Source organism: Somniosus microcephalus, chromosome 6 (genome assembly GCF_052327205.1).
Source record: "Somniosus microcephalus isolate GS21.2 chromosome 6, FLI_Smic_1.0, whole genome shotgun sequence".
NCBI lineage: Eukaryota > Metazoa > Chordata > Chondrichthyes > Squaliformes > Somniosidae > Somniosus > Somniosus microcephalus.
The window spans coordinates 27,203,079-27,227,865 of NC_140992.1; the positions used below are offsets into that span (position 1 = coordinate 27,203,079).

Consider the following 24,787-nt stretch of genomic DNA (forward strand, 5'->3'; position numbering starts at 1 on the left):
TAGCTGTAGAAACTCTTGCTATCTGTTTTTATATTTTTTGCTAGTTTACTTTCATAATCTATCTTCCCTTTCTTAATTAATCTTTTAGTTATTGTTTGCTGGCTTTTAAATGCTTCCCAATCTTCTATCCTCCCACTAGATTTGGCTACTTTATATGCCCTTGTTTTCAGTCGGATACTATCCTTTATTACTTTACTAAGCCACGGATGGCTGTCTTTTCTTTTATTCCCCTTTTTCCTCAGTGGAATATATTATCTTGAAAGATGTGAAATATCTCCTTGAATGTAGACCACTGCTCTTGTACCGTCTTACACTTTAATCCATTTTCCCAGTCCACTTTAGTCAATTCTACTCTCATACCTTCATAGTCTCCTTTATTTAAGCTCAGTACGCTGGTTTGAGATCCAACTCTCTCATCCTCAAACTGAATTTGGAATTCAACCATATTATGGTCACTCATTCCAAGGGGATCCTTTACTAGGACATTTTTTATTAATCCTGTCTCATTACACAGGACCAGATCTAAGATTGCCTGCCCCCTGGTTGGTTCAGTTACATATTGCTCAAGGAACCCGTCCCTAATACACTCTATGAACTCTTCCTCAAGGCTACCATGCCCAATTTGATTAGTCCAGTCAATATGAAAGTTAAAATCCCCCATGATTATAGCTGTTCCCTTATTACAAGCCCCAACTATTTCCTGATTTATACTCCTACCAACAGAGTTGCAACTGTTAGGAGGCCTATAGGCTACGCCCACTAGTGACTTTTTCCCCTTATTATTCCTTATCTCCACCCAAACTATTTCACTATCGTGATCCTTTGACCCAATATCATTTCTGACTATTGCAGTGATTCCATCCTTGATTAGCATAGCAACCCCACCTCCCATTCCTTCCTGACTGTCCTTCCTAATTGTCAAATACCCTTGTATGTTTAGTTCCCAGTCATGATTATCTTGCAGCCATGTTTCCGTAATGGCCACCAGATCATACCCATGTGTAGTTATTTGTACCGTCAACTCGTCAATTTTGTTACGAATGCTGCGTGCATTCAGGTTAACTGTCCGGAATGCTCGAGCCACCGGCAAAATCCAGGAGTCGGTTCAGTAAGTTTTTTTTCTTTTCGTTGCTTTTTTTTCACCAGTCAGGCTCTGCAAGGTCTAGCTAAAGCTGTTGCTTAGCTACAGAGACGCTTGCAAGCTACGGCCAACTGTTTAGAAGCTAAGCAACAGGGTTTGTTGCTAGATACGGAGCTCAAAAGCTTCCGTATGTTTTAACATGAGCGCTGGTTTGTCCGGCAGTTTTGATGGGTCGGCAACAGCTCGGTCCCGTCGGTGCCGGATATCACAAAGTTTCCTGTAGTAGGTTTTCAGAGCAGGGAAATAGGTGGCGAGTAAGGGAGAAGAAGTAACGGATAAAAGAATAGGATACTGTTCATCATCAATTGTAGCTAACACAGACACACTTTTACTTTTATTCCCTTCTTCCACATTCATCTTGCTCGAATTAGATTGAAAGTATAATTTTATACATGATTAATGTTATAGGCTTTATGTTAGGGAACCTGATCGTGACAAAATACTTCCTTTAATCATATCAGAATTGATTATGATCATGTTGTGTAGCTTAATGCATGTATACATATAAAATGCAGGATTACTTTAAAGTGGTACAATCAGATGTGCCAGATTAAAACAGATACACTCTGATGCTGTACCTTCAGATAGTAATACAGACTACTCTTAATTTAAAGTTGTTTAATTTGAATTATCTGATACTTCAATTTTTTTGAACACTGAACTTGCATCATCTACTCTGCTTAATTTGAGTGACGAGATCAGTATATTTTTAAGCGCAAAAAATGACTTGGAATTATTGAGAATAGATCACAGATGCAACTAAATTGCATGTGTATCGAGAAATCACTGAACCCTCTAGGTGCAGTTTTTGTAGGTGACATGATGTGTAAAGCATCACCACCACAGTAAGGTCAATGGCCAGTCAAAATAAACAGGCTTTGCTAAGTTGTATACTTACAGCGCCAAAAATCAAAATTTTACCAATATCATGTTAAATCATGTCTAAATTGCAAAGAGATTCAGTATAACTGAAACACAGAAATAGAATATAAAATTAAATGATGTTAATGAAAGTATGTACATCATAGAAAGAAACACGCTGCAAAACAATCACTATCACTCATTCTCATCTTCCCCACCAGGATAATGGATATTGTTTCATGAATTGAGAGATCATTAAAGTTAATGTTTTGTGATATAGCACTCCCAACAACTTGGAAACAAAAGGCGTGACGCAAAAAAAAAAAGGCGTGACATTTTGGTGGCAAATCACTTTTTTTTTTAAAGAAAATGACAACCCATAAAACGTAGGGACTTTACAATAACCCACTCGGGTCTCTCTGCAATAGCCGAAAGCTCCTGTTTCACATGTCATACACTTTAAAAGGCTTGCACTAAGGTTGACAAATTCCTGTATTATTCATGTCTGGAATAAATATTTAATCTTCTGCTGAAATCATATGCCTCATATCCCCAGTTGCAATAGGCACGGCACTAAAGATAAAGTTGCAGCTTGCAGAACCACAATAGTGTTGACTCAAAAACCAAGCGAAATTTCAAAATGTAACCACCGCACAAAACACTGTGCAAGCATTTTTGTAATAGAATTTTTGCAAACTCAGATTAAGTCGGGTCAGCAGTCACTTTCAATATTTGAAAAAAAAATTCTCGCAAGCACAGCTGCAGATTCGCATCTTTTACAGCTCAACACACATTTTAACCAAATTCTATACAGAACATTTAAAAAGCAACTTCAAAAGGTGTACAAATCATGTCATACAATAACAACATCTCACGTCTAACAACTTCCGTTGTGTTGTTATTGAATAAAAGTCACATATCTGATTACTATTTATTGTGGTGCACACTGTAGCCAAAACATGGAGATGCAAATCTGAAGTCCCATCACAGGGTCGAGTGAGTGAATAATCTATTCCATACTTTGTAGTGAATTAAACACAAAGGCATGATTTCCGCCCAGATAACATCTTAATCCGGGCGGAATCGAGTCAAATAGCGCAAAAGATCATGGAAATTTAAGCGTAAGTGAGTTGCGGCCATCACTACTCTATGCTCAAGTATCCGCGGTATTTTACGCTAGTTCAACAGTTGCTTCAACAGTCCCTACTCGCAAAACTGGACAGGGCGGAAAGGTAAGCTGCTGCCTATTAGGCTCATTCAGGTATTTGGGGAGGGGGGGCTGAGTTCATCACATTGCGCACGGGTGGTCACATTAATGCAGCAGTCAATTGAAGTCACAGGTCTGCCCTGCTACTGCGGAAATCATCGATTAGTTCAAACAGAGAGAAAAGCGCTGCTTACCTGGTGGAATTTTTTCCCTTATCTTTTATACTACTCCACCCTCGCACCTTGAGGCCCCATTGCCCTGTTCCAGTCACAAATCAATTATGTTCAATAACACTGCGCTGATTCATAGGAGATTATTACGTTTGGGTTTATGTTAATGAGTTTGCGCGGAAACTTGGGCGTAGCTTCACTTCGGCAAAAACTAGCGTAATGTCGAGCGAATTCTGGGCACAATTTCACCATTTCAGTTCCACTTTCCAGGGTAACAATTGGTTATGTATCATTTTATGCCAAAAATAAATCAGGAGAAACTAGAATTTCATTAATCCTACCACTTCTAGGAAAGCTGATCTTTTATGTCCAAGATAAAAAGAAAAAGGACTCTTAGAAAGATTCTAGCTACCTATTCTGTACATTATGAGCTGCCACTGCTAGCTACTGGATAAAGAAGTAAAAATGATATCATAAAGCACAAGTGTGAAGTTCGTAGCAGTTGATGACTTTGAGAGGACATCGATTAAATGACTGCCTTACAACTGGTTAGCGTTAAGCTCACTTTTAACCAATGTCCTCCGTAAGCTGTACTGCCTCCTGCGCGGCCTGCCTCCCCCAATGTGCGGCCTATTCAAATGTTTGCGTGTGCGCGGTATCGACAATGTAAAAGCCGGTGAGCTGCCTGCGCGGAACCTTACAGATGGCTATGTGGTCGCGCGCGCGTGCTGCTTGGCAGGAACATTGCTTTCAAGCATTTATTATATATAACTTGCAACCTAAAACATGTATCCATACAATAACTCTTGTGCCTGGTATCTGAAGTCTTAGCTACCGAGTCTCAAGTGGTCACTTTTTGCATGGTGATATGCTATCTGATTTTGGAAAACCAAACAAAATATATTTCAAAACCATAGCTAGCAATCACTACCTGTAAACAATGCAAGCAATCAAAAACCACTGAAAACACATCAATTTCAGAAAAGCAACTAATTACATTTCTGTTTTCGTTCTTGACAAACAACAATTGGTGTGATACAGGATACAAGCAGCATGAAAAGAAGTTTATGGCGGTTGGAGGATTGGAGTCCAGCCAGGTGAACTTTGGAATAGTTGAGTCTGGAGGTAAAAAAGGTGTAGAGGAGAATTTCAGCAACAGATGGGCTGAGGCAGGGGCAGGGACAGCCGATGCTGCAGGTAGTTAATGCGGCTATGGGGGCGGAGGCTCAGCTTGGGGCTGAATAGGACGCAGAAGTTGCTAACAGTCTGGTTCAGCCTGAGACAGTAGGCGGGGAAGGGAATGGAATTGGTAGCAAGGGTGCATTGTTTGTGGTGGGACCAAAGATGATGACTTTGATCGCCCCAAATTTAACTGGAAGAAATTACGGTTCATCTGATACTGGATGTCAGACAAGCAGTCTGACACACAAGCAGTGTAGGGGTGGAGAGGTAGAGACGAGTGTCAACAGCATACATGTGGGAGCTGACCCCATATCTTTGGATGAGAATACCAAAGAGCACAATTGGATAAGGAAAAGGAAAGTCAGGGATAGATTCTTGGGGGACTCCAGGAGGTAATGTTGCAAGGATAGGAAGAGAAGCCATTGCTGGAGATTCTTGGCTATGATTGGATAGGTAATTGTGGAACCAAGTAAAGGCAGTCCCACTGAGCTGGACAAAAGAGAAACACTGGAGGAGATTGTTGTGGTCAACTATGTCAAACGCCACAGAGGTTGAGGACAATGACGAGGAAGAGTGCACTGCGGTCACAGATGATGTCATTTGTGACTTTGACTAGGGCTGGTTCAGTGCTGTGGCAGGAGCGGAAACCTGATTGGAGAGATTCAAACATGTAGTTCTGGGAAAGATGGACATGGCTTTGGGAAGCAACAACAGGCTGAAGGACTGGGGAGAGGAAAGGAAGATTGGAGATAAGGCAGCAGTTAGCAATGACAGTGAGGTTAAGGGTTTTTTTTTTTTGAGGGGGGGGATGTTGACGGCAGTTATGAAAGGGAGGGGGCAGTGCCCCAGGAGAGGGAACCATTTACAATGTCAACTAGCATGGGGGCCAGTGAGGGAACATGCACTTTCCATCAAGAATCACTGAATAGTGTTTGTTCTTTCCTCTCCCTAGCCGAGGAGGACCGAGGTCAATGGTTGTGCAAACTGCTGCCCCAGCCCAGATAGCTGACTCAACATAGACCGAGAGCTGAACATGGGAGCGTTTGGTCCGAATGGCTCGGTACCACATCGGACTATGCCTTTCCTCATTCAGCCATCGGGGAGCTTTCATCAGATCCGACAGGATAGAAACATAGAAGATAGGAGCAGGAGTAGGCCATTCGGCCCCTCGAGCCTGTTCCGCCATTTAATGAGATTATGGCTGATCATTCAAATTCAGTACACTGTCCCTGCTTTCTCCCCATATCCCTTTAGCCTTAAGAAATATATCTAACTCCTTCTTGAATATATTTAATGAATTGGCCTCAACTGCCTTCTGTGGTAGAGAATTCCACAGGTTCACCCCTCTCTGGGTGAAGAAATTCCTCCTCATCTCAGTCCTAAATGGCTTACCTCTTATCCTTAGACTGTGACCTCTGGTTCTGGACTCCCCCGTCATCGGGAACATCCTTCCGGCATCTAGTCTGTCTAGTCCTGTTAGAATTTTATAAGTTTCAATGAGATCCCCTCTCATTCTTCTAAACTCTAGCGATTATAAGCCTAATCGACCCAATCTCTCCTCATATGTCATTCCTGCCATCCCAGGTATCAGTCTGGTGAATCTTCGCTGCACTCTCTCCATGGCAAGAACATCCTTCCTCAGATAAGGCAACCAAAACTACACACAATACTCAAGGTGTAGTCTCACCAAGGCCCTGTACAACTGCAGCAAGACATCCTTGCTCCTGTACTCGAATCCTCTCGCTATGAAGGCCAACATACCATTTGCCTTCTTAACCGCCTGATGCACCTGCATGCTTACCTTCAGCGACTGGTGCACAAGGACACCCAGGTCTCGTTGCACTTCCCCTTTTCCCAATCTATTGCCAGTCAGATAATAATCTGTCTTCCTGTTTTTGCCACCGAAGTGGATAACCTCGCATTTATCCACATTATACTGCATTTGCCATGCATCTGCCCAACCACCCAACCTGTCCAAATCACACTGGAGTTTCTCTGCATCCTCCTCACAGCACACACGCCCACCCAGCTTTGTGTCGTCTGCAAATTTGGAGATATTACATCTAGTTCCCTCGTCTAGATCATTTATATATATTGTGAATAGCTGGGGTCCTAGCACCAATCCCTGCGGTACCCCACTAGTCACTGCCTGCCACTCGGAAAAAGAGCAGTTTATTCCAACTCTTTGCTTCCTGTCTGCCAACCAGTTCTCTATCCAAGACAGTACCTTACCCCCATCGCATGTGCTTTAACTTTGCACAGGCAGGTCATTGATTGGCACTTTTGTTTCCAACGCCTCAATATTCAATGAGGTGATGACATTTAATTGCAATTTTTGTTATTATGGCAATGTTTCTAAACACAGACATGCAAGTACATTTCTACTACATACTTTATAAACAAACCAAAAATCTGATAATCCTCATCAAATTTGGTGAAAATCTGCAAAAAAAGGTAATTTACCAATATAAACAGAATGTCTTGATCACATCTATTGAAGGTTTCTCATTAATCCATTTTCCAAAAGAGACAGAGGAAATCTTATTGAGTTTGGTGAAAATCAGACACAAAACAAACTTAAAATGTAGGTGCCACATCAGAATTAAACAGGATGGAAGGCAACTTTCCCCAATCGTGACTTTTAAAGGGGCTCCACTACTTGATAACCAAAAGGCACTTCTGAAAGTTATTTTTTAGGGAAAGACTATTCTGGGTTTTCTTCCTTTCCCCCCTGTGGTGATTATTCTCTATGTTTAGTAAGAAGTATTGTGATTGGTTGTTTGTTTCCTGCCTTGGGATATATGCTGTAATCTCATTGGTAGTTGATGTCATGTGATTTGTGGTGGCCATCTTAAATTCAGTTCTTTCCAGCCTTTAGTTGGGACTGGGTGTTGAAGATGTGCTACAGGGTTTTTAAGTTAATAAAGCCTAGATTAGAAAGGCAAATCTATTCTTTATTTCACCCCCTCAAAGTGCTGTCTCTTGCTAGATTACAGTTCCACAGGCAACAACAGCCGTCAGCCGGTATTATGCCCAAGTAGTCACTCTTCATGTATGAGCCTAGACAGTATACGGTAGATACACACACTAATCAGGTGTAGAAGGCATCTCCAGAGGACAACATCACACCTGAGCCTGATGCTACCTTCACCCAACATCTAAACATGTGCACTCTCCAGTAAGAGTCACTGGCAATGCTCCAGTGAAGGTGCGCGGTGACGCAGCGATCTGGAGATCCTGTGGAGGCCGCTCACCAGCTTTTACATTTGAATGGGCTGCACAGCCAGTTAAAGGGACCGCGCAAGAAAAAAATATTAGAGGGAACATTGGTCACTGGATAATGATTTTTCAAGCACAAGAGCAATAAGAACGACTGTAGTTCCCCAGTTGCTGCGTCATCGGAGAGCAGCTAACTCATGACAGATTGGGACATTTCTGGTCTGTATGGCTTGCTCTGAAGTATTTAAAACTAAATAAATGTAGAACAACTAGATTAGCGTATAACACATTGAAGAAGTTCAGGACAGAATTCAAACAGTTTGCAGAAATCATTTGACTCTTATGACAGCTGTATTACAGTCCCTAATACAATTTTATAGATGTCACTGGGATATATTGAGTCAATGATGCAGGAATAATTTTGTTGCTAGTGAGAAATTACATCGGTTCCAATAATTACAGACCTGCCCTGATCACCCCTTTGTGTCACAACCAATGTAATCAACACATCGACCGTATCAATTCATAATAATTCCTCCATTAATAGCTCCAATCACCCTTCATTGATCTAACTTTGTACATTTTGCAATTTTATAATAGAGATTTATGAAAAATTGCCTACAATTTACTGTCTATGGTGTCTGTGGAACCTTCCTCCACTGCTAGAGGGTTCTGTGGAAGGTACTTGATATTGCTTTACAGTGGAATTTTATTTTTTATTGGTCATTTTGGATAAGTTGGGTAAGTATGTGTGATTACATTGTTTGTGGTGCAATGGGCAGATCTGGACGGCTTCAATCTAATCAATTCCATACCTCAGCTGTAATATGATGAGATCTGGTGGACAACTGCTGAATTGAGAAAAAACTGTTGCATTTACAGCAAATAAATTCTACACAAAGCAATTACAAATAGTAATCCAACTCTGGAAAAGAGCATTCTTGATTACAAGTTAAAAAGTTATTCAGCATGCCAACAGAACTTCCCACATAGGCCTTTCTTTTGAATCCAACAATAAACATTTTAATAGTAACTGCATCTCAAAGTAAATCATCACATTATGACAAATGTTTGCCGGCTCCAGCCAACTCACAAAAAAAATTGTATTAGCCATCTTCACATTAAATCAAGGTGTGGAGATGCCGGAGTTGGACTGGGGTGGACAAATGTAAGAAGTCACACAACACCAGGTTATAGTCCAACAGCTTTATTTGAAATCACAAGCTTTCGGAGCGCTGCTCCTTCTTCAGGTGAAGTGGAGAAATGCATAAAGACACAGCTTATATAGTCAGAGAATCATGTCAGATGTTTACAGGTAACCTTTCCAACTGCCATTTATCACACCTCGGCAGAGAGATAATCACAGCAGTCAAAGGTGTGAATGGTGTCCAAACAGGTCAGTCAGGGAAACATTACATCAAAGAACAATGAGGTGGGGTCACAAGGGGTCAAATATTGCAGATGCTGGGGTCTGTATGAAAAACAAAAAAAGACAAAAAACATTTTTTTTGGCTGGAAATCACAGCAGGTCCGGCCGCATCTGTGTAGAGAGAACAAGCCAATGTCGACTCGAGTCTGGATGACCCTGCATCAGGTGGGGTTACATGTAGCGTGACATGAACCCAAGATCTCGGTTGAGGCCGTCCTCATGGGTGCGGAACTTGGCTATCAGTTTCTGCTCGACGATTTTGCGTTGTCGTGTGTCTCGAAGGCCACCTTGGAGAATGAGGACGGCCTCAACCGAGATCTTGGGTTCATGTCACGCTACATGTAACCCCACCTGATGCAGGGTCATCCAGACTCGAGTCGACATTGGCTTGTTCTCTCTACACAGATGCGGCCGGACCTGCTGTGATTTCCAGCCAAAAAAAATGTTTTTTGTCTGTTTTTTTGTTTTTCATACAGACCCCAGCATCTGCAATATTTGACCCCTTGTGACCCCACCTCATTGTTCTTTGATGTAATGTTTCCCTGACTGACCTGTTTGGACACCATTCACACCTTTGACTGCTGTGATTATCTCTCTGCCGAGGTGTGATAAATGGCAGTTGGAAAGGTTACCTGTAAACATCTGACATGATTCTCTGACTATATAAGCTGTGTCTTTATGCATTTCTCCACTTCACCTGAAGAAGGAGCAGCGCTCCGAAAGCTTGTGATTTCAAATAAAGCTGTTGGACTATAACCTGGTGTTGTGTGACTTCTTACATTAAATCAAGAGGCTGCCAATGAATTGCAATTTATTTTTTGAACGGAGACATAAATAAAAGACTTACTTTGTTTGATTAATCTTTTGTCTGCCACGATTATGTTTTCAGCATCAATGATGATGACTTTCCCATCCCGAGATCCAACAGCAAAGTTGTCAAAGCTGACGTCCAGGAGGTAGAGCGCGAATTCAAAATCATTGTTAGTGAGTTGTTCAGCGATTTCCAGCAGCTGCCAGGCCAAGTCTACTCGTTTTTCCCAGGGTGCATTGTAGAAACTCCAAAGTTCATTGCCGACATAATTTACAGCCACCATTCTCCCACAGGCTCCAAGGTACTTTGCAAAAGGCCATCCTTCATCTGATGGAAAACTCTGTGTAGACAAAGGGAAGAAATGTTCAAATATCATCTACTCGTTGAAGCTTAATAATTTATAATATAGCCTACAGGCTATGCAGTTTTGCACTTTCTTACACGGCGGGGGTCAGAGGATCAAGCTCCCATATAGTATATGCGATGTTATATGCTCTCAGCTACACTATACAACAACTGCCTTCACTATGGCATCAGAAACAGGAGGCTTGCATCTTTCCCTTTAGGCAAGATTGGCTTCCTACATGGCACAGTGTTACAAAGAAGGCTACAGCCATTTTCAGGGAGAACCTACAGAAGGAGCAGATGATAGTGATAGAAAGTGAAAATATAAGAATGTAAGTATTACATAGAAACACAGAAGATAGGAGCAGGAGTAGGCCATTTGGCCCCTCGAGCCTGCTCCGCCATTCAATGAAATCATGGCTGATCATCCAAACTCAGTACCCTGTCCCTGCCTTCTCCCCATATCCCTCGACCCCTGGTTCTGGACTCCCCTGCCATCGGGAACATCCTTCCTGCATCTAGTCGGTCTAGTCCTGTTAGAATTTTATAAGTTTCAATGAGGTCCCCTCTCATTCTTCTAAACTCCAGCAAGTATAAGCCCAATCGACCCAATCTCTCCTCATACGTCATTCCTGCCATCCCAGGTATCAGTCTGGTGAATCTTCGCTGAACTCTCTCCATGGCAAGAACATCCTTCCTCAGATAAGGCGACCAAAACTGCACACAATACTCAAGGTGTGGTCTCACCAAGGCCCTGTACAACTGCAGCAAGACATCCTTGTTCCTGTACGCGAATCCTCTCGCTACGAAGGCCAACATACCATTTGCCGCCTTAACCGCCTGCTGCACCTGCATGCTTACCTTCAGCGACTGGTGCACAAGGACACCCAGGTCTCATTGCACTTCCCCTTCTCCCAATCTATTGCCGTTCAGATAATAATCTGCCTTCCTGTTTTTGCCACCAAAGTGGATAACCTCGCACTTATCCACATTATACTGCATCTGCCATACATCCGCCCAATCACCCAACCTATCCAAATCATACTGGAGTTTCTCTGCATCCTCCTCACAGCACACACGCCCACCCAGCTTTGTGTCGTCTGCAAACTAGAGATATTACATCTAGTTCCCTCGTCTAGATCATTAATATATATTTAAAAAATTAATTTTAAAAAATGGCGGCGCGCATGGACGCAGCGGCTTTGTCTCTCCCGAGACTGAGCGTTTTCACCCTCTTTCTGAGTCTCTTCTGGACTCTGCTGATACGGGAATTGAGGGCAGATCTACTGTACAGCCGGCAGACGCTCCTCAATATCGGGGTCGACTGCGTGCGGCTCACACTCGGCGCCGTCGATCTGCCTCCCGACATCGCCCGATCCCCGGGACCAGCGTGGCGTCCTTCCCCAGCCGGAAGTCGGCGCAGACCGCGCAGGGAACGCAAGCAGAAGCGGGGCAAGAGGGCCGGAATCCAAAATAGGCTGAAGAGGGCCTCACACAAACCCTCCCTCCCAAGTATTTTCCTGGCCAACGTCAGGTCACTGGAAAATAAAATGGATGAGATCAAACTTGATCTCTCCTCACAGAAAAGGACAAAGGAATGCTGTGCCATGATCTTCACAGAGACCTGGTTGAACAACGGCATCCCTGACACCACCATCCAGCTAGAAGGATGCACGGTCTTCCGCGCCGACAGAACTGCAGGCTCCGGTAAGAGCAAGGGAGGCGGTTTGTGCATTTACACTAACAATGCCTGGTGCACTAACACGGACATAATCGATAGATCCTGTTCGGCTGATTTGGAATTCCTCATGGTAAGGTGCAGACCCTTCTACCTGCTTCGGGAATTCACGGCTGTTATCATCACTGCTGTCTACATCCCACCACACGCTAATGCCAAACTAGCACTGAAGGACCTCTACAGGGCCATCAGTGAACAACAAACTGCGCACCCAGACGGAGCTTTTATCGTCGCGGGGGACTTCAATCACATAAACCTAAAATCTGTACTCCCGAAATTCCACCAGAATGTTTCCTGCCCCACAAGAGGGGAGAACACACTGGATCAAGTCTACACGAGCATTATAGATGCTTATAAGGCCATTCCCTGCCCCCACCTTGGGAAGTCTGACCACCTCTCCCTGTTTCTAGCCCCGGCATACAAACCGCTCATCAAAAGAGTGAGAACATCAGTGAGATCAGTGAAAGTATGGCCAGAGGGGGCAGTCTCAGAGCTTCAGGACTGCTTCGAACGCACTGATTGGGGCATGTTTGCCCATAATGACATCGAGGAATACGCATCCACAGTGCTATTCTACATTAACAGTTGCGTCGAGGTCGTCACGACCCATAAAAATATCAGGACATACCCCAACCAGAAACCCTGAATGAACGGGGAGGTCCGCTCGCTGTTGAAAGCACACGATGCAGCATTTAAATCTGGCGACGCGGCGGCTTACAGTGCAGCTAGGACCAACTTAAAAAAGGGTATCAGGACTGCCAAAAGGAAACAGACACTGTGGATAGAGGATCATTTCCACAACAACTCGGACCCCCGGCGCATGTGGCAAGGCATCCAGTCCATCACTGACTACAAGAGTAAAAACACCAGCCCCCCGGTTAGCGATGCCTCCCTTCCAGAGGAGCTTAACAACTTCTACGCTCGCTTTGACAGGGACAACAGGGAGCCGGCTACCAAAGCCTTGCCACCCCCGGAAGACCAGGTGCTCACTCTGTCGACCTCCGACGTAAGGGGTGTTCTACGCGGAGTGAACACACGAAAGGCTGCTGGACCGGATAGCATCCCTGGACGGGTACTCAAGGAATGTGCTGATCAGCTGGCTGATGTCTTCACCGCCATCTTCAATCTGTCATTGGCCCAGGCAGTAGTCCCTACATGCTTCAAGACCGCTACCATTATTCCTGTGCCAAAACAAACGGCTGTGATGTGTCTGAATGACTATCAACCTGTCGCACTCACACCCATCATAATGAAGTGTTTCGAGAGACTGGTCCTGGCTCACATCAAAGCCAGTGTTCCCGCCTCTCTTGACCAACACCAGTTTGCCTATCGTGCAAACAGATCAACGGAGGATGCAATCACAACTGCTCTACACTCTGCACTGAATCACTTAGACGGTAAAGAGACCTACATCAGAATGCTGTTCATAGACTACAGCTCAGCATTCAACACTATCGTCCCCAACAAGCTGGCCACCAAACTCCACACTCTTGGCCTGAACACTTCCCTCTGCAACTGGACCCTGGACTTCCTAACAAACAGACCCCAGTCTGTCAAATTAGGTAACCACACCTCCTCCCCCCCCTGACCCTGAACACGGGGGCCCCACAAGGATGTGTGCTGAGCCCCCTCCTCTACTCCCTCTTCACCCACGACTGTGTGGCTGTTCATGGTTCCAACACCATCATCAAGTTTGCAGATGATACCACGGTAGTAGGCCAGATCACCAACAACGATGAGTCAGCCTACAGAGAGGAGGTCCAGTATCTCGTGAAGTGGTGCGCCGATAACAACCTGGCCCTTAACATCAAGAAAACCAAAGAAATCATTGTGGACTTCAGGAAGTCTAAAGGCGGAAGTCACACCCCCATCCACATCCATGGGGCTGTGGTGGAAAGGGTGGACAGCTTTAAGTTCCTCGGAGTCCACATCACGGAAGACCTCTCCTGGTCCCTCAATACCTCCTCTCTGGTGAAGAAGGCCCAGCAGCGTCTATATTTCCTAAGGAGGCTGAAGGGATGTAACCTGTCACCCCTGATCCTCTCTAACTTTTACCGCTGCACAATAGAGAGCATCCTGACGAACTGTATCACAGTATGGTATGGCAGCTGTAGCTACTATGACCGGAAAGCCCTGCAGCGGGTAGTCAAAACTGCCCAACGCATTACCGGCACCCGGCTACCGACCATAGAGCACATATACCAGAAACGCTGTTTGCGGAGGTCACGGACCATCATCAAAGACCCTACCCACCCCAGCCACAGTCTGTTCGCCCTCCTGCCATCTGGGAGACGCTACAGATGCATTCGCACCCGAACGACCAGATTTAGGAACAGCTTCTTTCCCAGGGCTGTCATCCTACTGAACTCCACAAATAAACTCTAAAGCCTGCACATCTGCCAATGCACTTTATTATGTTTATGTTAGTTAATGTATTACAAGCCAAATGAATGTTGAATGTTTAAATGTCTTAATCTAAATGTACACTCTCGGGAGCCGCAAGCCTACATTTCATTGTACTGCACTTGTGCACTAACAATGACAATAAAGTTGATTATTATTATTATATATTGTGAATAGCTGGGGTCCTAGCACCGATCCCTGCAGTACCCCACTAGTCACTAGTCGGAAAAAGAGCCGTTTATTCCAACTCTTTGCTTCCTGTCTGCCAGCCAGTTCTCTATCCAAGTCAGTACCTTGCCCCCAATCCCATGTGCTTTAACTTTACACGCTAATCTCTTATGCGGGACCTTATCGAAAGCCTTCTGAAAGTCCAAATACACCACATCCACTGGTTCTCCCTTATCTATTCTACCAGTTACATCCTCAAAAAATTCCAGTAGATTAGTCAAGCACGATTTACCTTTTGTAAATCCATGTTGACTTTGTCCGATCCTGTCACTGTTTTCCAAGTGCTCTGCTATTACATTTTTTATAATGGACTCTAGCATTTTCCCCACTACCGATGTCAGGCTTACCGGTCTATAATTCCCCGTTTTCTCTCTACCACCTTTTTTGAATAGTGGGGTAACATTAGCTACCCTCCAATCCATGGGAACTGTTCCAGAATCTATAGAATTTTGGAAGATGACCAGCAATGCATCTACTATTTCTAGGGCCACTTCCTTAAGTACCCTAGGATGTAGATTATCAGGCCCTGGGGATTTATCGGCCTTCAATCCCGTACAAACTTTGGAGGAGGGCAGAGTAAAGCAGCTTTCATCAGTGGGCTAATTTATTTGGAATTGCTCTTCTCCAGTGATTATAAAAAGAAAATAGCTGTAAATCCACTAATTGTGCCTCTGCTGGAACTAGTTCTCAACTGAAACTATCAACACTAAGCCCATTACCCAGACCTTTCCTTTATGCAGTTATATTCTTCCTTTCCAAACACTTAGTCAATTCCCTTTCAGGGCAGTAGGAGGGTAGTCCACCCCTTTTCCCGGTTATTAAAATATTATAGTCTCTGCACAATAGCCACATCTTACAATAAACTATTTCTAACTGCCTCATCGTTTTTCTAATGATAATCTTGAGTTTATCCTCCCTAGTTACTGATTTTCCAACTACAGGTTGAACCCCGGTAATCCGGCACCTTCAGTGGTCCGGCACGAATTAAAACCGGCGGTCTTTAGTTTGCGGAGCAGCCGCTCGGCGGCGCCACCATTTGGGTTGCACCTAATATTGTTATTTTAGGTGTTATTTACCTAACCTTTAGTGGTTCGGAATTTTCAATGGTCCGGCACCAGCCTGGTCCCGAGGGCGCCGGATTACCGGGGTCCGACCTGTAGCAGAATCAATCTTTCACCATTAACCCAAGGCCTTAAAGGGGGAACTGAACTCAACAGTTAAATATTCATGCAGTCGTGTTGTTTATTTTGTGACTCTCCAGAAATCAATGTCTTAAGGGTCCTCAGTCGAGCCCAGTTCATTTCACAAGGATGTGCTCAGGCAACTCAGATCAAGGGGATTCCTATGGCATAGGTCCTTTACCTGGCAGAGTAATAGGTTTACTTTCCAGATTGACAGAGGTGGAAAAGAAAAAAAAAGAAAAACTTAGCTCCAACTATAGCAAGTAAACATTTCATTGTAATTAAGGGATTAAGGGAATCTGAAAAGGAAACTGAGATCAGTGCAGAATAAGGCAGCCTGCATTTACAACAATGTAATGCAATGATTGATCTGCAGGGTTACCTCTTGGGCCACAACAACATCATATGCAAAAAAGAGATAGCTTTCAGAATCTACAGAGAATTCCTATAAATACATTACTCAGTGCTTATGAAACCTTTTCTTCAAAGGAATTGCTGAACCAATATATTAATATTTGTCTTCTATTAAATGCTGAATAAAGTCCACTGCATTCTGCACAATGTGAACGTTCAAAATGTTGATCTAATTTCAGACTCATTGCAAATTTTCAGTTATGCCACTGTGCTCTCACCTCTCTATATTGGTAGAAATGGTGAGTATATTGGTTTTAGATCTTCCAAGACATGACACCACACCACCAGAGGAAAGACAAGGGAATTTGAACATTTAAATTGTAAGACTGTTTTAGTGCTCAGTCATGCTCTGCATTTCTAACCTGGAAATAGTGCAGTTCTTAGCCAGTCACATGCTGCTAAATGGTCTGCTTAAGGCTAAACCCACAGTCACATTTTAATGTTTGTGTGTTAGTATAGTACAAGAACACATTTGGATACTATAATGAGATGCTTAGCAGCAGTAAGGATGTCAGTTTTTTTTAAAAGAACAAATTTACTGTAAATGATTTACTGTCAATTGTTTTGTAAAAAACATCATTTGTGGCTAAATACAGCACTACTTGTTTTGTTCTACAAGAATAGTAATCATTCCAGTTATAATTTAGAGTATAGAGGCTGTGACGAATAGTGCATTTTCATGACATACATGTTGCATCAAGCACCTACAATGTGATCAAATTCCCCAAAGTGTTGTCAGATTGCCTGAGCGGACTCCAGACCATTTATTCTATTGGTACAACATTAGCTTATGTACAGTTGCTGGATTTTAGAAGGCTTTGAGACATTTTGACGTGAAAAACTTATATACTGTAAATGTAATTATTATTAATGGTCCAATTACCTTCATTACCCATCATAAAATTGATTAAATACCACATTTCAACATCAAGCAGCACTGCTTTCATCATATCCATCAATACCACTAGAAGCTCACAATATTAATCCACTAAAAATGTAAACTATTTTTCCTCTTTCAGATGCTGATCAACCTGCTGTACATTTCTGGCATTTTCTATTCTTACTGGAATATCGTGGCTTTGTTTGACTCATTTAGAAACCTGTAAAATAGCAAAGATGGAATTCAGTCTTCCAACATTTATACAATTGGCCGCTTGTCTCTTTCTCCCAATGGAGGTACAGTTGCAGTACATGTTGGGCCAAGATTATGCTGCTGCTGAGTTCTTCTTGGTTTGGCAACCAGTAAGGAATATATCACATTCATGCCTGCCTGATCAAGCACTGTATGTAAATGAAATTAGGTTTTCATTGAAACGGCTGTTATAGCTCCTATTGTGCTACAGCATTTTTGTTTAGGGAATGGTCAGTACAAATAGATAAATTAAGAGAACATCTCTCCTACATTAAGAGAACATCTCCTATAATAAGAGAGCATCTCGCTTAGATTCCACTTTACAGAAAGTTTAATGTTTAACAAAGACTAAAGTGGAATATAAAACAGCAATCCGGTTCCCTGTCGCATCAAAATTAACTACATTTAAAAATCACTTACTGCAAAAACTTTCATTTGTGCAAGACACCAGTGCAACCTTCTATATAACTGCAAAATTTTATTTTTATATGCATAAAAGCTTATAATATCACACTGTTACAGATGAAGAAAGCCAGTAATTTGCTGTGGGTTTTTCTGGCCTTGGGGCAGGGCCAAGGATTTATAACCAACTCTTGGGAGAAACAACCAACTCTTGGGAGAAACAATCATTCTCTAATTAACCTCAGGATGTACCCAAGAGGCATTACCCTCTAAATTGGCCTAAGAATGTGCTTATTTACAGCAATTAAACCTTGTGGGCTTAAGGAGACATAGCTTTACTTTAGCAACAGAAGAACACATTATGAGTTACTCTCCTCATTATAAAAAGCCTCTCCACTGAATTACCAGGAGTAACGTTGTGGCAGATTTGTTAAATAAAGATATTAAAAACAAGACCCAATGCCAGAACAATTCTAACAAAGGGTCTAACATCCAACATGTTAATCCAATTTTCCTCTTTTAAGATGCTGACAGACTTCTGTGCATTGCCAATATTTTCTGTCAAGAACAAGGCCTGCATTGAATAGTTCTGATGAAGGGTTCGACCCACAACGTTGACTCTGTGTCTCTCTCCTCAATGCTGCCTGACCTGCTGAGTGTTTCCAGCACTTTGTTATTTCATGTATTTAACTTAATTTTTTCAAATGAATTAGTAATCGCTGACACCACCCCCCTCCCCAATCTATATTATAGAAACATAGAAGATAGGAGCAGGAGTAGGCCATTCGGCCCCTCGAGCCTGCTCCGCCATTTAAAGAGATCATGGCTGATCATCCAAATTCAGTACCCTGTCCCTGCCTTCTCCCCATACCCCTTTAGCCTTAAGAAATATATCTAACTCCTTCTTGAATATATTTAATGAATTGGCCTCAACTGCCTTCTGTGGTAGAGAATTCCACAGGTTCGCCACTCTCTGGGTGAAGAAATTCCTCCTCATCTCAGTCCTAAATGGCTTACCCCTTATCCTTAGACTATATACTATATGATACTCATAATATGAAAGTGCTGCATGTAAAGAGTGTTTTAATAATGCTTTTAAGAAAACAGGTATTTACTTACAGATATCAGTGAGATGGGTGTGCCTGCTTCTCACTGCAGAGTCTGTCTATCCTTGGTGTGCTGTTTGACAAATTCTGGTTACTCTGCAGCAACAGATGGCTTGTATTAGCCACTTAGTGCTGGACAATTTTTAAAGCGGTCAGCAGGCTGCCCAAGGTGAGTGAGGGCACGAGCACCCATGCACATGCTGGGATCAATGTTTCCGTTCTGGAGGTCCCGCACAGGCTGCTCACCAGCTTTTACGAGAGAGAAACTGCCCACATGCGAAAAATTTGAATGGGCCGCGTAGCCAGTTAAACGGGCCGCACATCAAAAAAAATGACAGGGAACATTGGCTGGGTTGCTGCTTGAAGCATGACTCGCCGGCATGTTCTGTAACAGCTGCACTGTGGGTTTTTACACGTTTGCATGAACACATTCAGGCATGTGTTCGAAGGCCCCGCAGCTGCTCTGATCATGTGTTAGGAGGAAGGCACAGGGTGGTGGCGCCAGGGAGGGGAATCGGCTTGACCAGCAGGGAGCGCTCGTTGCAAAGTGAGTGACAGCTGCGGGCCTCTGTGAGGAGGCGGGCCCAGCTGCTGAGAATAATTCGCAACAACTGAATCAGTGTCAGTTTTATATAGAGGAGCAGGCTTGAAATTACCTCCGGTTGCAGACCCCCTGGAAAGTCTCTATGGACGCCTGGGGTCCCCAGTTTGAGAACTACCGTATTAGGTCACCCTCAACACTCAAAGCTCCAATGAAAACGCCCCAACTTTTCTTATATCCTTCCTATAATGGGATGCCCAAAACTGCACTCAATACTCCAACTGCAGCCTAAGATCTTGTTCAAATTCAATATTACTTCCAGATCTCTAGATACAAAACCAAAAATTCCAATATTCTTATTTGATTTCTTTTGCCAGTGTTCTTCAATTTTGACAGCTTTCGTTGAGTTTTTTCTCCTTTCCTGCGTTTCTTAATTTCTTCTTCCCCACTTGCCTTTTTACTTATAAAACTCTTGTCTGAGGTTTCTCCCAACTGTCAATTTGACTTACCTGTGTTTGGGCAAATTTCAAATCAATCTTACTTTAGGGGCAACAGTTTGGATGGGGCCAAGGGAAAGAAAAGCAGACTGAAGATGAACTCATTAAACACTGGAAGAATTAAACGACTAGCTTCTGAAAGCACTTCTAGTGGATAATTTGCCTCTATTTGCATTTTTAGCAGACAATTTCCCTATAGTAGATAATTTACCAGAAGTGACCACGGCATAGTCCTTGTGAAGACCAAGTATCGTCTTAACCATGAGGTTATCCAACACACTAAGTGGGACAGATCAAAGATAGTTCTAGCAACCCAAATCTGGGCACCTATGAAGTGCTGTGGACCATCAGAAGCTGCAGGATTGTATACTGCCACAATCGAGAACCTCAGGGGCACATGCCACACTCCATCACCATCAAGCCAGGAGGCCAACCATGGTTCAATATAAAGTGTAGAAGGGTGTGCAGAGAGGCATACCTTAGAATGAACTACGAACCTAATGAAGCTACGACATCAGTTACCCAACTGTTAAGCACCAAAAGCAGCAGGTTATCCACAGAGCGAAGCAGTCCCACCATCAATGAAAGGTAGGTTTTAAGGAGCGTCTTAAAGAAGGAAAGAGAGGTAGCGAGGTAGAGAGGTTTAGGCAGGGAATTCCAGAGCTTAGGGCCTAGGCAACAGAAGGCACGGCCACCAATAGTTAAGTGATTATAATCAGGGATCCTCAAGAGGGCAGAGTTAGAGTGCAGATATCTCGGGGGGGGTTGTGGGGCTGAAGGAGATTACAGAGATAGGGCGGGGCGAGGCCATGGAGGGATTTGAAAATAAGGATGAGAATTTTGAAATCGAGGCGTTGCTTAACCGGGAACCAATGTAGGTCAGCGAGCACAGGGGTGATGGGTGAACAGGACTTGATGCGAGTTCAGACACGGGCAGCCGAGTTTTGGATCATGAATACACTCTGAGCTCGTCCTCAAGGCTACCTTTGCCAATTTGATTTGTCCAATCTATATGAAGAGTAAAATCGCCTATGATTATTGCAGTACCTTTCTTCCAAGCCCCCATTATTTCTTGATTTATACCCTGTCCTACAGTGCAGCTACTGTTAGGGGGCCTATATACTGCTCCTACCAGTGACTTCTTTCCCTTATTATTTCTTATCTCCATCCAAACTGATTCTACATCTTGATCTTCCGAGCCAAGATCATTTCTCACTACTGTACTGATCTCATCCTTTATTAACGGAGCTACCCCACCTCCTTTTCCTTTCTGCCTATCTTTCTGAAATGTCAAATACTCCTCAATATTCAGTTCCCAGTCTTGGTCACCTTGCAACCACGTCTCTGTAATGGCTATCAGATTATATCCATTTATTTCTATTTGTGCCGTCAATTCATCTATCTTGTTACGTAAGAATGCTGTGTGCATTCAGATAAAGAGCCTTTAATTTTAAATTTTTTACCATTTTTCCCTACTCTGACCCTATTTGCTGGTACACTCCTATGCTTTTACACTCTGTCCCTTCCTGTCACACTCTGATTATCATTACTTCTATCGCTACCCTGCACTATTGCCTTGTCCTTTCTCTTTAACTTTCTAAATTTCCCCTCACCTGAACCCTCCCCCCCTACTATTTAGTTTAAAGCCCTATCTACAACCCTAGTTTTTCGATTCGCCAGGACACTGGTCCCAGCACGGTTCAAGTGAAGCCCGTCCCAACCGAACAGCTCCCACTTTCCCCAGTACTGGTGCCTGTGCCCCATGAATCAAAATCCATTTCTCCCACACCAATCCTTGAACCACGCATTCAACTCTCTGATCTTTTTAACCCTACGCCAATTTGCTCATGGCTCACGTAGATTATTACCTTTGTGGTTCTGCTTTTTAATTTGGCCCCTAGCTGCTCACACTCCATTCAGCAGAACCTCTTTCTTAGTCCTAACTATGTCGTTGGTACCTACGTGGACCATGACTACTAGATCCTTCCCCTCCTACTCCAAGTTCCTCTCCAGCCACGAGGAGATGTCCTTAACCCTGGCACCGGGCAGGCAACACAGCCTTCGGGACTCTCGCTCTTGGCTGCCGAGAACAGTATCTATCACCCTAACTATACTGTCCCCTACCAGTACTACATTCCTTTTTACTCCCCCAACTTGAATGCCCCCCTGTACCACGGTGCTGTGGTCAGTTTTCTCATCATCTCTGCAGTCCCTGTTCTCGTCCACACAGGCTGCAAGAACCTTGTACCTGTTGGACAAGTGCAAGGTCTAAGGCTCCTCCAATGCTACCTTCTGGATCCCCATACCTGCCTCACTCGTAGTCACACCCTCCTGTTCCTGACCATGGACAAAATCTGAAGTATTTAACCAAAGGGGTGTGACTGCCTCCTGGAACAAAGTGTCCAGGTAACTTTCTCCCTCCCTGATGTATCGCAGTGTCCGAAGCTCAGACTCCAGCTCATCAACTCTGAGCCGAAGTTCCTCGAGCTGCAGACATTTAGTGCTGATGTGGTTGCTGTGGATCACACTGGGGTCCACCAGCTCCCACATGCTACAGCTGCAACACATCACCTGCCCTGCCATTTCTATTGTATTTATTTAACTAATTAGGTTTTCAAGGTTTGAAATACTTTATGGTCTATTAAGTTTTTAAACTAGGTAAAAACCTTGTTCAATTTATTAAATTTAGTTGTGTTTTAGGTCTTTACTGTAACTTAGCCCACGGTCCTAATTTAACCCTAGTTGGTTATTTATTTATACATGAAGCAGCACCTCTTAGCCCCACCTCTCTGAATTCCCTCACTCACCAAATTCCTGAGTTTAGCACTCTGTAGAAGCAGTACTCCATAAAAGTGCTACCTAACTCTGTGCAAAAGCCTCTTGTTTCCATACCAGCAGAAATTCCAAAGCCCTGAATCAGCCCCTGCTGACAGTAATTACCAGGTAGCCAGTTCCAGCTAGCCACCTAATTAACTGTGCTACTGCCACCAGCAGGCAGTGTGTTTAAGCAAAAGCTGTTACTGGAATCAGACAAGTTTTTGGGTGTCAGATGAGCTACAAGGCCAGTGTGGTTTGTTAGAAGGAAAGCTGAGGGTCTTTCATGGAGAAGACGTTATGAATGAGGAAGAATAGTTAGAAAACTGCTTGTTTAAGTCATGCAAGTACCTACTGAAGTAGGAAAACATGGCATATTCTTTCTTTTGTTCATTATGTGTAGATAAGTTGTTCCGAGTGAACTAAATGAATCTAATCATAACTATTGCTCTGTACATTCATCTTACTGTGGAACAAAGCAGCTTAAAGATTCAAACCAAGTCTAGCATCATCTAGTTTCAACTTGGTCTGCCTTCGGAGAGACTGAAGAAATACACATGCAAAAGACAGGAGGAACCGGTCAAGATCAGAAAGGGATGCGGTTCTTGTATCCATGGGTTATAAAATCATACTAGTGGATATAGGGCAGTGTGAGTGAACTCGCATAAAACTACAGGAAACTTTCGTTTAACCGGAGGTTAAAAGTCCGGAAAGCTCTATCTACCAGCAAAATTCAGGAGCCGTTTCCTATAAGTTTTTTTACTTCTCGTTGCTTTTTTTTCCAGTCAGGCTCTGCAAGGTCGAGCCGAAGCTGTTGCTTAGCTACAGAGACGCTTTTAAGCTGCGGCCGACTGTTTTGAAGCAACAGGGTTTGTTGATTCACACGGAGCTGAAAAGCTCCGTATGTTTTAACATTAGCGCTGGTTTATACGGCAGTTTTGATGGGACGGCACCAGCTCGGTCCCGTCAGTGCCGGATACCAGAAAGTTTCCTGTATGACACTGAGACTGCTTAAGGGGCCGACTGATACCACTGAACACAAAAAGGTCGCTGCATCAGACCCAAACTCCTGACAGTTCAAAATAATATTCCTGCAGGAGGCATAGCAATATCATCTGCAATGGAAAATATAGATTGTAAACAGAGAATGATATCTTGGAGCATTCTCCAAGGAAGAGGAACTTTCATAGCACTCTTTCTTCCAGAAGCTGTACCTGCCGAAAGAGATTAGTTAAATTGGGAATGCTTAATGACACAAATGACATTTCCTTGTTCCATAGTTTCTTCTTTCCTGCCACACAAGTGGTCTTCGCAGTTGTGCTAGTTCTCCAGGGGCTCTCTTTCTTACAAGTTTTAATTCATCACTCTGTCACCCACCTCTGCAATCTTGATCTAAAATTACAGAAGCTGAAATGAACATTCAACGTGCTCATGTGAATAAAAGCTCATCATTTATAAGCAGTTGTTTTCCCACTCCCACTCCCAATTATTATCGTAGAGATATAGATGAAGCATTGAAGAAAAATTAAAACAAGCTTTTCTGACACATTTGATCACCCGGCACCTTGGGTACATACTGTACATATTTTTTTCAAATCCTGATCTTCTAAACCAATAAGGAAAAAGACTGTAGAAGAAGAAAGATTTGCAAGAGTGAGTAAAAGATCAACAGTGAAGGGAAGACAGAAAGGTTGTTGCTAGGAATCCTACACAAACGTAACAGCACGACAGACTAAAGACAGGCTTACCCTATCTTTTTCATGTCTTAACCAACCTACCCTGGAAGTGAACTCCACAGCCTCTCAATTCTCTGTAAAGATGTTTCTCCTGCCTGCTGTTGTAAATTTCTTGGGGGAAAAATTCGGTTGGTTAGCGCTTCCAGCAGGGCTGTTGGGGGTGATTGAGGAGTGGACCAGGGTGTCGCGAAGGGAGCGGTCCCTTCGGAATGCTGAAAGGGGAGGTGAGG

The 24,787-nt window shown here is 43.4% G+C and overlaps 1 protein-coding gene across 4 annotated transcripts in view; it reads right to left on the reverse strand.

Moving 5' to 3' along the window:
- dipk2ab (divergent protein kinase domain 2Ab) overlaps window positions 1-24,787 on the reverse strand; it is a 318,674-nt gene that overhangs the window by 144,331 nt on the left and 149,556 nt on the right. For 2 of the 4 annotated variants that reach the window (XM_085989862.1, XM_085989863.1), the window contains one exon: window positions 10,057-10,360. In XM_085989862.1, the coding sequence (XP_085845988.1) occupies window positions 10,057-10,360 (304 nt within the window). Of the gene's footprint in view, window positions 1-10,056; window positions 10,361-18,982; window positions 19,153-22,814; window positions 22,905-24,787 lie in introns of those variants that run through there. The other 2 variants (XM_085989864.1, XM_085989865.1) reach the window with 2 other exon arrangements.